General features: G+C 41.6%; 1 protein-coding gene across 1 annotated transcript; it reads right to left on the reverse strand.

Annotated features, from left to right (window-relative positions):
- Positions 1-7,268: 7,268 nt before the first annotated feature.
- LOC111978191 (small ribosomal subunit protein eS24) lies at positions 7,269-13,335 on the reverse strand. Its single transcript, XM_024008107.2, is given in 6 exon segments — positions 7,269-7,358; positions 10,417-10,530; positions 10,782-10,991; positions 11,214-11,279; positions 13,213-13,231; positions 13,233-13,335. Coding segments are annotated over 6 exon segments (507 nt in total). The 5' UTR covers positions 13,328-13,335; the 3' UTR covers positions 7,269-7,355.
- Between the last annotated feature and the right edge of the window lie 452 nt (positions 13,336-13,787).

The following is a 13,787-nucleotide window of genomic DNA, read 5'->3' on the forward strand; positions in this document are numbered from 1 at the left end:
GAGAGAAAGGGAGGGGGGCAGAGACAGAGATATGCTCCTGGGAAAGAGTGACAGAGAAAGGGCTGCTGCCTGACTGGATGGCTGCATAGATGAGCCTCATTTCCCAACGCCATCTGTTACCAGTCCCTGCGCGGCCACGCAGTCGTGGGTGAACAGGGAGTACAGGAGGGGACTAAGCACGCACCCCTGAGGGGCCCCTTCACTGGAACTTTCTGTTTGAGCTTTTGCTTGTAAGCAAGAATCAGGAGGATAGAGTTATGGTCAGATTTGCCAAATGGTGGGCGAGGGAGAGCTGTGTATGCGTTTCTGTGTGTGGAGTAAAGGTGATCTAGAGGTTTTTTTTGCCTTTAGTTGCACACGTGACATGCCGGTAGAAATGAGGTAAGACGGATTTCAGTTTTCCTGCATTAAAATCACTGGCCACTATGAGTGCCGCCTCTAGTTTGCTTGTGGCCCTATACAGCTCGTTGAATGCGGTCTTAGTACCAGCATCGGTTTGTGGTGGTAAATAGACGGCTACAAAAAATATAGATGAAAACGCTCTTTGTAAATAGTATGATCCACAGCTTATCATGAGGTATTCTAACTCAGGCGAGCAGAACCTCAAGACTTCCTTAATATTAGAGATTGCGCACCAGCTGTTGTTAACAAAGATACACTCCCTTGTGCTAAAACACACAAAATAGCACATTTAGTCAGGAGCCCGTAAAACGGCTGCTGTGCAACTGAGCACCATTCTAAAGATACTGTTTACTATCTGTAACTTTATTCCTCGTTATATGTACATACAATACATCAAATCTAATTTCATTGGTCACATACACATATTTAGCAGATCTTATTGCGGGTGTAGCGAAATGCTTGTGTTCCTAACTCCAACAGTGTAGTAGTATCTAACAAATCACAACAATACACAAATATAAAAGTAAAAGAATGGAATTAAGAAATATATAAATATTAGATTGAGCAGTGTCGGAGTGGCATTGACTAGAATACAGTAGAATAGAATACACCCTATAAGATGAGTAAAGCAGTTTGTAAACATTATTAAAGTGACTAGTGTTCCATTATTAAAGCTGCTAGTGATTCCATGTCTATGTATATAGGGCAGCAGCCTCTAAGGTGCAGGGTTGAGTAACCAGACGGTAGCCGGCTAGTGATTGATATTTAACAGTCTGAAAAGTATGTGGACACCTGCTCATCGAACATTTCATTACAAAATCATGGGCATTAATATGGAGTTGGTCCCCCCTTTGCTACTATAACAGCCTCCAGTCTTCAGGGAAGGCTTTCCACTAGATGTTGGAACATTGCTGCGGGGACTTGCTTCCATTCAGCCACAAGAACATTAGTGAGGCTGGGCACTRATGTTGGCCGATTAGGCCTGCCTTGCAGTCGGCATTCCAATTCATCCCTAAGGTGTTCGATGTGGTTGAGGTCAGGGATCTGTACAGGCCATTCAAGTTCTTCCACACTGATCTCGACAAACCATTTCTGTATGGACCTCGCTTTGTGCATGCTGAAACAGGAAAGGGCCTTCCCCAAACTGTTGCCACAAAGTTGGAAGCACAGAATCGTCTAGAATGTCATTGTATGCTGTAGCGTTAAGATTTCCCTGTCACTGGAACTAAGGGGTCTAGCCCGAACAATGAAAAACAGCCCCAGACCATTATTCTTACTCCACCAAACTTTACAGTTGCCACTATTCATTCGGGCAGGTAGCATTCTCCTGGCATCCGCCAAAACCAGATTTGTCCGTCGGACTGCCAGATGGTGAAGAGTGATTCATCACTCCAGAGAACGAGTTTCCACTGCTCCAGAGCCCTTGGCGGCGAGCTTTACACCACTCCAGTCGACACTTGGCATTGCACATGGTGATCCTAGGCTTGTGTGTGGCTGCATTTCACTGTTCGTCTACACCTGTTGTTTACGAAGCATGTGACGAATAAAATGAAATGTTTGAGCTGAAAGCTCCACTTATGTGGAACTTCCCACTGCCACACAGGCAGAACACAGCAGAGACACCGTGCATAACTAACGAGTCTACATGTGGTCATGTACTCTCCTTCTCTCTCTCCCTCTCTCTATTTGTTCTTCCACTCAGTCTCTTCTGTCTCTCTTCACCCCTTTCTCTCCCTCTTCTCTCTCTCTCTCTCTTTGTCTTTCTTTGCTTTGTCTCTCTCCATCGTACAGCAGCTCACAGTCTTCACCCACCCACTCAGTGTCAACCCGACGCTGTGATTTAAACAGTGGGCATAACCCAACACTTTAGCAGTACACAGCTGAGATAAATGAAGCTGCCAACCTGTTTGTAGGTCACCCAGTAAGACTAAAGTCTGTGTTGTACTGCCTTGTGGAAAAGCATGTACATACAGAGGTATTACAGAGTTTGATGTAACATTGTGGCTATATAGGAGCCTGTTGTTAATGGAATTAGTCTGATGAAGTAGTTTATTGTGTAAAGAGGATGTAAAGATATTTTACACGGTTACATGGTCTCTTGTGCTTTCTATGAGTTTGAATTGAGATCCAGGTTTCATATTCATAAAGCATCTTGAGGGATGATCTAGGATCAGGTCCCCCCATGTGCATATAATCATATCAATTATGATATAAAGGCAAAACTGGTCCTAGATCTGAACTCTTTCTCTGAGACGCTGTATGAATACAGGCCCTGATTCACAGACTTTGTTTAATCTGGTTGGACAGCATTTATTGAAGATTAGCCCACATAGGGGAAGCCATGGTGACCTACTGGGAATTCTGGGAAGGAAATTCAGTGCTCAGAAAATGTGTCAATGACTGTGCCTCCAAGACACTGTTTCTTCTCTCCACACACAGACACACACACACACACACACATTTCTTTTCTCCACACATCTCAGAGGACCAGACAGTAGGGGAGGACACTTTACTTGGAGAGTTGTCTGGATGGCCTACATTCAGAGTTTGTTAAGGCGTGAAAGTGTGTCAAATCCCTGGGTTCGAGACCAAAAATACAACCTTTGTGGTTGAGTGCAGTCCCTAGGTGCAATGGTATTATTTTAAAGCCTGGCATGCAAGGATAGGTGTAGGACGATGCAGGTTGATCATGCTGTTGGAAATATACTATCCGCTTACAACCTTTAGATAACTTGAATAGATTCCATTAGATCAACATTTAGTTGAGGCACAATGTAAAACTTTTAATTAAGTCAATTGTAGTAACTCTCTTTAGGTGGGAAAATACATTTCATATTTCACTAAAGAACAATGAGAGAGAGAGAGAGAGAGAGAGAGAGAGAGAGAGAGAGAGAGAGAGAGAGAGAGAGAGAGAGAGAGAGAGAGAGAGAGAGAGAGAGAATTAGGTACCCGCTAATACCAAAATCCAGAAAAGAGACGTTAAATTCTACAACCACCTAAAAGGAAGCAATTCCCAAACCTTCCATAACAAAGCCATCACCTACAAGCTGGTCCTGGGGCTCTATTCACAACACAAACAGACACCACAGAGCCCCAGGACAGCAACACAATTAGACCCAACCAAATCATGAGAAAACAAAAAGATAATTACTTGACACATTGGAAAGAATTAACAAAAAAACAGAGCAAACTAGAATGCTATTTGGCCCTAAACAGAGAGTACACAGTGGCAGAATACCTGACCACTGTGACTGACCCAAATTTAAGGAAAGCTTTGACTATGTACTTCCTAACCTCCTGCCATATTAGAGACACATATTTCCCTCAGATTACACAGATCCACAAAGAATTTGAAAACAAACCCAATTTTAATAAACTCCCATATGCTGTTGCCATCACAGCAGCAAGATTTGTGACCTGTTGCTACAAGGAAAGTGAAGAACAAACACAATAACCCATATTTATGTTGATTTATTTTCCCTTTTGTACTTTAACTATTTGCACATAATATGACATTTGAAATGTCTCTATTATTTTGGAACTTTTGAAAGTGTCATGTTTACTGTAAAAAATGTATTGTTTATTTCACTTTTGTTTATTATCTATTTGTAACCTTTATTTAAGTAGGCAAGTCAGTTAAGAACAAATTCTTATTTACAATGACGGCCTAGGAACAGTGGGTTAACTGCCTTGTTCAGGGGCAGAACGACAGATTTTCACCTTGTCAGCTCGGGGATTCCATCTAGCAACCTTTCGGTTACGGGCCCAACACTCTAACCACTAGGCTACCTGCCACCCCATTTCACTTGCTTTGGCAATGTAAACATATGTTTCCCATGCCAATAAAGCCCTTAAATTGACATTGAATTGAATTGAGAGCGAGAGAGACATTGATCCCCCTGGTACTATAATCACTTTATTTAGATTCTCCTTCTCTCTCTCCCAGGGTATTTCAATACAACTTACACCAAAAAGGTCACACTAAAACAAAGGAGATGTGTTCTGTTCCAAAGACTGGCTACGTCCCAAATTGTACCCTTTTCCCTATATAGTGCATTACTTTTGGCCAGAGCTCCAAGTCACTGACAAGGATGATAATCCACAGTAACACATCGCTCAGACCAGACAAATGGCATATTTTCCAATTTACACAATACACTGAATGAAAACTAAGAGGGACAGACAGGGCGTCAAGTCAAATGACTGCAGTCAGACAGAGCGTTACCAATCAGCAGTTTACACGTCTCACCTCGCTTCTCCTCCTATGTCTGTCTGTTGTGCAGCCGCCACAGACCCAGGGTGCATCTCAAGTCTAGCACGGCTAGCATGGCTTCTTCCCCTCATCTCTTCTCCTTATGGCTTCCTCTCTACTCCATCTGGCTTCCTTTCCTCGTCTCCTCTCCCTCTGCATTTATCCATAAACAAAGGAATGGGGAAAGCAATATAGTGGAAGCCTACTGGGAAGAAAAGGAGACAAGAGAAGGAGATTAAGGACAGGAGGCAACTTTAGACTATAGAGTGGTACCTCTCCCAAGTGTGTCAAACTGTGGGTGACTGTGCTGTTGCTCAATATATTATTGACTGAGGCTTCAGAAAATTGCTGCAGTGACACTGTGGATGTAGGTATTTCTTCGTACCACAACCCTGCCCCCATTCTGTCCTTTCTCTGCTATTCCTGAGGATTGCCATGCATATTGAATCAGGCCTGCAGCTGGGAGGGTGTGTTTGTGTGTGTCTTTTACAAAGTATCAACACTTGACAGATAGGGAAAGAGAGCTCTCGTGTGGCAACTTCTGTTACTACAACCTGTGCGTGTTATCAACGCCAACCGCTCTACGTTAGTGTTTCTCAATCCATTCCTAGCCTGGCTAGGGTTTGCACATTTATGTGCTAGCCAAGCACTATAATTCAACTCATCGAGGGCTGGGTAAGCACAAAACGGGTATCCTGTTAGCATCCCACAGGAATGGATTGCACACCTCTATTACAAACCACTAAACACAGGAGTTCTACTAGGTCTATGATCAAATCAGTTTGCACTGCATCTTTTGGCTCGTTCAAATACATTAAAATCCGCTTTACAAGTGCCTTTGTAACTGGGCCCACACTAGTCTTTGTAAGGTGGATGTTATAACGATAATTATTATGCGCTGCCATCGGTAGTAGGGGCATCTGCTTAGACAATAAACATTGGCTGTTTCCCAAATGTAATGCAATGCAAACCTCGGAGGTCCTGAGGGGATATGTGTCACTAACTGCACTGATTATGTGCATATTTGATTAGTGTTTACTGCTATGCTAATGATGAAAGTAAATTCAATGCCTCCAAAGAGAAGTCTGTTGGGTCATTCAGAGTCTCATAATGCTGTCTAGCTCCACTCAATGTGTGTGGTGCCAGAAGACGTCCAGGGTGCCCTCTCATGTTTAATTAACTGCAAATCATATTCTTCACCTTTTTGTTGAAATTACGAAAATGTAAGTGGTTGGGTGCTGGTTAGAAAATGGTATCCTGTTGAAATAACCTGATTATCTGCGAGTCACTAACTGTTACTTTATGTACTGGTTGATGTATATCGTGTTTGCCAGTTAGGTAGCGAAGGTCTGGGTGCTCCTGTTTTCATAACTACCCAGTTATACCAAAGCTAGCATCGTTAAACTAGCCTGATATAACAAGATCATGTTGTTTCACGTCACTTGTCAAATTGATTTAAAAAAGTGAAGAGCGGATTAAATATAAATGTACAGGTTGAATCTCTGTGTTGACGCAGTCTCTGTATCGTAGCAGCATCAGTTTGGCTTTGAACACAATAGGGTGTCGCCCAAGGTCACACAGAGGTTTTTCGCAGTCTGGAAGGACATAACAATGGAGTTTGTCAACAGTGATGGAGGTCTAGGAGCTGGCAAGCTTCCCCCAGGAATGAATAGAAGTGCAATATTGTTTAGCTTGAGGTGGTGGGCCAACATCAGAGCGGAGACGTCTGCCAGGCCAGCCACACAGAAATCCTACCTGCAAGAGTTGAGTGCCATCAGCGTAAGTTATGAGGCTGAGGTTGTGATAGAAGGACCAGGTGAGTTTGTGTACAGAGAACCAAAGGGGAGCTAGTAACCTTAGACAGCAGCAGTAAGGTGCCAGGTATGATGCCAACGAAAAGAGTGCATAGCCGGAGACGATTCCGCGTGAGTTGCAGTAGTCTGCATCGTAGCACCATTGGTTCGGCTCTGAACTCACACCACTTCATTTAAGTCTTATCGTTGTGAGAAAATGCATTAGAAATATTCAGGTCATACGCACTTAATGTCTACAAAGAGAAAAACACAGGACCGGCGTATGAGACTATCATCACAGGCTATACACAACACACCTCAGTAATTCACCATTTAATGTATTCGGTAACGTTGGTATTCACACTGTTTTAATGGGAACACCATTCAACATTTTTTAAAGGATAATATAGCCATAGTCAACAATACAGACGTCTGGTCAGGAGGCCTTTAATGCAAGATTCGCTCAAATTAAGGGGATGTATTGATTGGTTCTCAAATGTTTTTCTTGGTGGATTTGAAAAACCAACAGTTGTGTAATGCAAGCGGCGGCGCGTGGCTGTTTGCGCGAGAAGACGTAAAAGCACAGCCACCTTCATAATTGATGTATCATGCCACTGCATCAAAACAGCCTTTCCAGACTGAAGTCAGTGTGATTTAAGACTTTGGTATGAGGTATGCGCCAGACTACCAATATCCCAAAAACGACTTTGAACATAAACATATTCAAGCACACTGCAAATGTAATAGTGTACAGATAAAAATGTCAAATATATATGCTTTTCAATCCAGGACATGTAGAGGAAATTACAAAAACAGGACAGTTTGACTTTTTTCACCCTAAGTTTTTTTATTCGATGACAATATACAAGAACATCTTGAGCACGAGGAACATCCCAGATTCTCCAGGCTCACTGTAGGGAAACACAGAGGAAGAGAAGTTAGTTCACCTGCAAAACAGAAATTCACTATCTCCACTTACAACAACTCTACTCAAGGGAGGGGGGCGCAACTCAACTAGAGGAAGAGGGGTAATTGGGCTGAGGGTTCAAAGGGTAATAGTTTTGAAATTGGGAACAGATGCATTTGCTAGAGATGGAGCTCAACCTACATGTTTGTTTTTTGTTTTTGTTTTTTTTAAATAGTAAATGCATCCAAATGAAAACTGCAATATTACAGTGTAACTGACATTTTTCAGCTCAGTGAAGAATTTATTGGGCAGTGGAGTATAAAATAATATTGAAGTATATATCAAAGTACAGTAGAAGTCAGAAGTTTACATATACATTTAAACTCAGTTTTTCACAATTCCTAACATTTAATCCTAGTAAAAATTCCATCTTGGGTCAGTTAGGATCACCACTTTAATTTAAGAATGTGAAATGTCAGAATAAATAGTAGAGAGAATTATTTATTTTCACTTGTATTTCTTTCATCACATTCCCAGTGGGTCAGAAGTTTACATACACTCAATTAGTATTTGGTAGCATTGCCTTTAAAATTGTTTAACTTGGGTCAAATGTTTTGGGTAGCCTTCCACAAGCTTCCCAGATTAAGTTGGGTGAATTTTGGCCCATTCCTCCTGAGAGCTGGTGTAACTGAGTCAGGTTTGTAGGCCTCCTTGCTCGCACACGCTTTTTCAGTTTTGCCCACACATTTTCTATATGATTGATGTCATGTCAGGGCTTTGTGATGGCCACCCCAATACCTTGACTTTGTTGTCCTTAAGCTATTTTTCGTTTCCTCCAGCATCTTCACAAGAGAGAACGCATCTCCTTCGTCAGCTGCGTGGTCCCATGGTGTTTATACTTGCGTACTATTGTTTGTACAGATGAACGTGGTACCTTCAGGCGTTTGGAAATTGCTCCCAAGGATGAACAAGACTTGTGGAGGGCCACAAATTTYCCCCCTGAGGTCTTGGCTGATTTCTTTAGATTTTCACATGATGTCAAGCAGAGGCACTGAGTTTGAAGGTAGGCCTTGAAATACATCCACAGGTACACCTTCAATTGACTCAAATTATGTCAATTAGCCTATCAGAAGCTTCTAAAGCCATGACAATTTTCTGGAATTTTCCAAGCTGTTTAAAGGCACAGTCAAATTAGTGTATGTAAACTTCTGACCCACTGGAATTGTGATACAGTGAATTATAAGTGAAAAAATCTGTCTGTAAACAATTGTCGGAAAAATGACTTGTGTCATGCACAAAGTAGATGTCCTAACCGACTTGCCAAAACTATAGTTTGTTAACAATAAATTTGTGTAGTGGTTGAAAAACAAGTTTTAATGACCCCAACCTAAGTGTATATAAACTTCTGACTTCAACTGTATATTGTATTAAATTAAACTAGGAACTTTAACATTTCAGAGAAAAGTCATGAGTAGGCATGTGGTTCAGTTGTCCCACATCGAGACATTGGGCTATAAATTATTATCCTAGACATGCTTTAATAAACAACCACCAAAGGTCACCGCTCATAATGCATGTTAGCATAACTGTACTGAGCGTTTGATCAATACATAGTCATAATAAAATAGTTTAATAGGAGAATAAGAATGGATAATCGTTTAGAAGCAATTAAATCGTTTTGTTGTTGTTGATATGACGTTAGTTGATATTATAATATTTGTTCGAGAATAAGTACCACCAGCCAGGGTAAGTTTAGGAGTTTGGGGAAAAAGGGGGATGGAAGATGGGTTGAAGTAGTAAGGATGCGTGCTTGTAGATAAGGTTGTTGGAAGACTACAGGTGAGATCTCTACAGGTGAGGTACCAAGAGAAGATTCAATGTGCAATTCAACACAATATAGCACACCATGCCCTGTTTTCTTTATACCTGTAACAGACACCTCATTTCTGTAAAAAAAAATCCATGGGAGGCAAAATAAAAGGCAAAAGGATGAAAAAAGTTACGTTAAACTTTTACTTAAAATAATTCACTCCTATAGTAGATCTCTGAATGGCATAAGATTTGAGCCATAGATGAATTTCATTCAGTTGGGGCCCAATTCCACCCAGGAAAAGAATACAAAGTCAAAACTGAATGCTGAGCACCAGATGCGGACATGTCAATAAATGCACACAAATGCAGCTTCTAGATACGTCCCTCAATACATTCCTGCAGGATCCCTGGGGATGCACATCTGTGTTTTAGCCCAGCACTGAGACTTGATTAATTGAATTATGCGTGTTAGTGCTGGGCTAAAACAAAAATGTGTACTGCATTGGGGCCCTCAAGGAATGAATTGAGAAATTGCTCTAGTTCCTAGTCTTTCAGAGATCCACTAGGCAACATACTGTTGAGTCTTAAGACCACACTATACGGTTCAACCTGGGATCTAAACCACTATTAGTGCTCAGTTCACACTCGCCAACATTAGTGTCATGAGTTAGAATGAGCAGCTAAGTATCAACTGGTAGGTACCTGAACTAAAACCCAATGTGGATGTTAGATAAATCCACATGTAAAAAGGCACCATAGCTTTTTTGGTTATATAATGGGAAGATTGGGATGAAGTCTAACAGGAGTTAGCTAGGAACATCACTCCTAAGTAGTAGTATCTGCACACAGCAGTTAGTCTACTGATGAAAACATCATTTACCTTCTACAGTCCCGAAGAACAGTAGATAAGAGAAGATGACAATGTATATTAAAACAGTAAGAACGTATAAATAAAGACAGCACTAACAGACTTGGGAAGAAGGAAAGATATGCATGTAATTAATGATTAACTAATACGAAATAAGTGAAACTTGGGGTGCGTTTCAATAGTCTCAAGAAGTTCCCTCTATCTGCACTGATGTGAATTTCGCTTGGGTGAATGCAGCCATCCAGTATTATGCATTCACCAACTCTGCTGATTTACAGTGCAGATGAAGGAGAATAAAAGGAGCTACTGTAAAAATGTGACTATTGAAATGCACCCACCCTCGAACAAGAGGAATGTACCATAGGGAGAATGGCCACATTACCTTTTTGCCAGCAGCGCCCACACTGGCTTTCTTGGTGCCTCGTACTTTCTTCATTCTGTTCTTGCGTTCCTTGCGCTGTTTTCTGGAGGACTTCTTCTTCTCATAGAGACCGTGCTGTGAGAACAGAGAAAACCAAACATTTTAACCAAACAGCACTGCTTCCATTGTGTTATCTTTCCATTATTCAGCATCAATGTGGGTATCACTGGCAGACAGTAATTGATAATGATGGGACTCATAGAAACTATGTACAGACGTAGTGTCATACAAATAGAGAATATTGCCTAAAAACAGCTATATCCATTCAATTGGTGCTTTCCACAAGCAAAGCCCCACTTGTTTCCATTTTCCCAGCATCTACTTACCCTGGCCAGTCTGTGCTTGGGCTCGTTTTTCTTAGCGTAGTCGAGAGAGTCGTAGACCATGGCGAAGCCCGTCGTCTTGCCGCCACCAAACTGGGTCCTGAAGCCGAAGACGAACACAACGTCAGGGGTGGTCTTGTACATTTTGGCCAGCTTCTCCCGGATCTCAGTCTTGGGGACTGTGGCTTTGCCCGGATGGAGGACATCGACAACCTGGAAGCGGAGACAATGGACAAAAGTTTAAGACCACGCAGCACTAGAAAACTAGCACACTGGTGATCTTGATGCGTCCTAACTTTTAACAGATCATTTAATCAATAGACCATCAGGGCAGATCATGACGGTCTTTTGATCTACTGATAGAGGTCAGCTGAACACTCAGTATGAAGAGATGTTTTGTTGGTATACAGTGGTAGGAAAAACATTTAGGCTTACCATTTGCTTCCTCTGAAGCAGCCGGTTTGTCATGAACTTCCGGGTTCTGACTGTCACTGTGTCGTTCTGAAAGTAGATGGGGAACAGAGTTTAGGGACCCTACACACATCTAGATACTATACACACACGTAGCAAGACAAGTAGTATACATCAACACAAGTATTTAAACAAGACGTTGGCTTTGTCAGGTAGCAAGTTAGTTAGCAGGCCATAAAGAAAAGTTACTTGTTGCATTACAATTACACATCAGATCACAAATCAACTGTTACTCTAACAGTGAAATGCTTAATTACGGGCCCTTCACAACAATGCAGAGAAAGAAGAGGGAAAAAATTGAAACGCAATAAAAAGGTAAAACAATTAGTAACAATAACGTGGCTATATACACACGATAACAGCACCGAGTTGATGTGTAAGGGTACGAGGCAGTTGAGGTAGATATATACATATAACTAGGAATTAAGTGCCTAGGCAACAGGATAAACAGAGCATGTGATGAGTCAAAAAAGTTACTGCAGATAGTTAAATAGTTTACCAAATAGTTAACCGGACTAACTATTTAGCAGTCTTATGGCTTAAGGTTAGAAGCTGTTCAGGGTCCTGTTAGTTTCAGACTTGGTGCATCGGCACCTTTTGCCATGTGATAACAGAGAACAGTCTATTACTTGAGTGGCTGGAGTGACAATTTTTAGGGCCTTGCTCTGACACAGCCTGGTATAGAGGTCCTGGATGAGTTTGGCGCCAGTGATGTACTGGGCTGTACGCACTACTCTCTGTAGCGCCTTGTAGTAGGATGCCAAGCAGTTGCTATACCAAGCGCTGATGCAGCCAGTCAAGATGCTCTCAATAGTGCAGCTGTATAACTTTGAGGATCTGAGGGCCCATGCCAATTCCTTTCAGCCTCCTGAGCGGGAAAAGGCTTTGTCGTGCCCTCTTTACAACTGTCTTGGTATGTGGACCACGATAGATCCTTAATGATGTGGACAGAGGAACCTAAAGCTCTCGACCCGCTACACTACAGCCCAGTCGATATGAATGGGGGTGTGCATGGCCCTCCATTTCCTGTAGTCTACGATCAGCTCGTGTCAAGCTGATATTGAGGGAGCGGTTGTTCTCCTGGCAGTATCTGACTATCCCTATAGGCTGTCTCATCATTGATCAGGCCTACCACCGTCATGTCATCAAACGTATCATGCCATGCAACAAGAGGTAGCTAGCGAACTACATTACTTGGATTTAACTACCTACACAAGTAACATTTAGTAGCTAGTTAGATACACGAGTGACAGGTCCAATATATACTTTTGAGGAGACAGTCCTAAACCAAATCATACCGACAGGTTACTGAATCAATAACTAACATCCTGGCTATCTACTGTAGCCAACCAAGGCAAGTTAACTAACTAACTTAACTTCCATCTACTCAAATCATGTAAACGAACCACTTCAAACACCGGAGCACTTCTGGACAGATTGACTACAAGGTACACGACAGAAACCATGCATTTGTGGTAACTTAGCGTTAGTTATCTTGTCGGAACTAGCTAGGTAGTTTTCAGAATCCTAATACCACTTTACAAGTGACATACTGTGCCAGAGGCTCACTAGCCACAGCAGTCGAAGACACCTTGCTAGCACATACTTTAGCATGTAGCTAGCCACATTGCCTATGCTGGCCAAATAATACTATTATACAAGACTGGACAAAACCACAATGTAGCCGCCAACACGTAGTAGTGGAAAATAAGAAGCCATGTGCTACAAAACTTTTACTGAATGGTTTGTACAACTGAACAGGTCCAAAAGCCGAGCACTCGGCTAGGCCACCGAAATTCATCAGTTCATAAAAGACTAAAAACTACTTTTACCATTTCAATATTCTAATATTCCTACAGGGATGGCTTATAAATGTATTTGGACTTCGTGATTTTAACAACGATGAGAGGATGGTGACGATAAACAAAGGATTTAATTCTAGATTTTATGCCACAAGACTCACCATCTTGACATCAGCCTCTCAGGGACGAGGAAAAGGAGGAAGGACCCGATGCCGGCCAACCAAACGCCTGAATGGAAGCCGTGCGACCTGAATACTTGCCTGAATAAAAGTACATTCAAATTATTTGAGAGACCACATATGGAAATAGAACGTGTCGTTTTTGTATTTTTTATGTATTMTTTTTTTCAAGTGTATATGACTTTAGAGCAACGTCACTCAATCAAATAAATACCCATGTAATTTTGGCAAAACACATGAATGTATGCAATACAGTATGAATAACATGTTTGTTCATTACAAATGTATTAACTGATGACATTTTATTAATCTAGCAGGTACACAATCATGCCCTGATGCCCTTTTTCCAAAAGTAGCCCACCACAGTATTATACAGTATATGTTTATGTATAATTTTGTTTATTATTGAACGACGTAAGTATTTTTATTCACATGGTTCATGGAAATGGACGGTAGTAGACAAAACATAGAGCGCAATTTTTGAATTTGTATTTGTATTTTTAGGGATCCCCATAAGCTGTTGCCAAAGCAGCAGCTATGCTTCCTGGAGTCCAAAC

Source organism: Salvelinus sp. IW2-2015, linkage group LG18, assembly GCF_002910315.2.
Source record: "Salvelinus sp. IW2-2015 linkage group LG18, ASM291031v2, whole genome shotgun sequence".
Taxonomy (NCBI): domain Eukaryota; kingdom Metazoa; phylum Chordata; class Actinopteri; order Salmoniformes; family Salmonidae; genus Salvelinus; species Salvelinus sp. IW2-2015.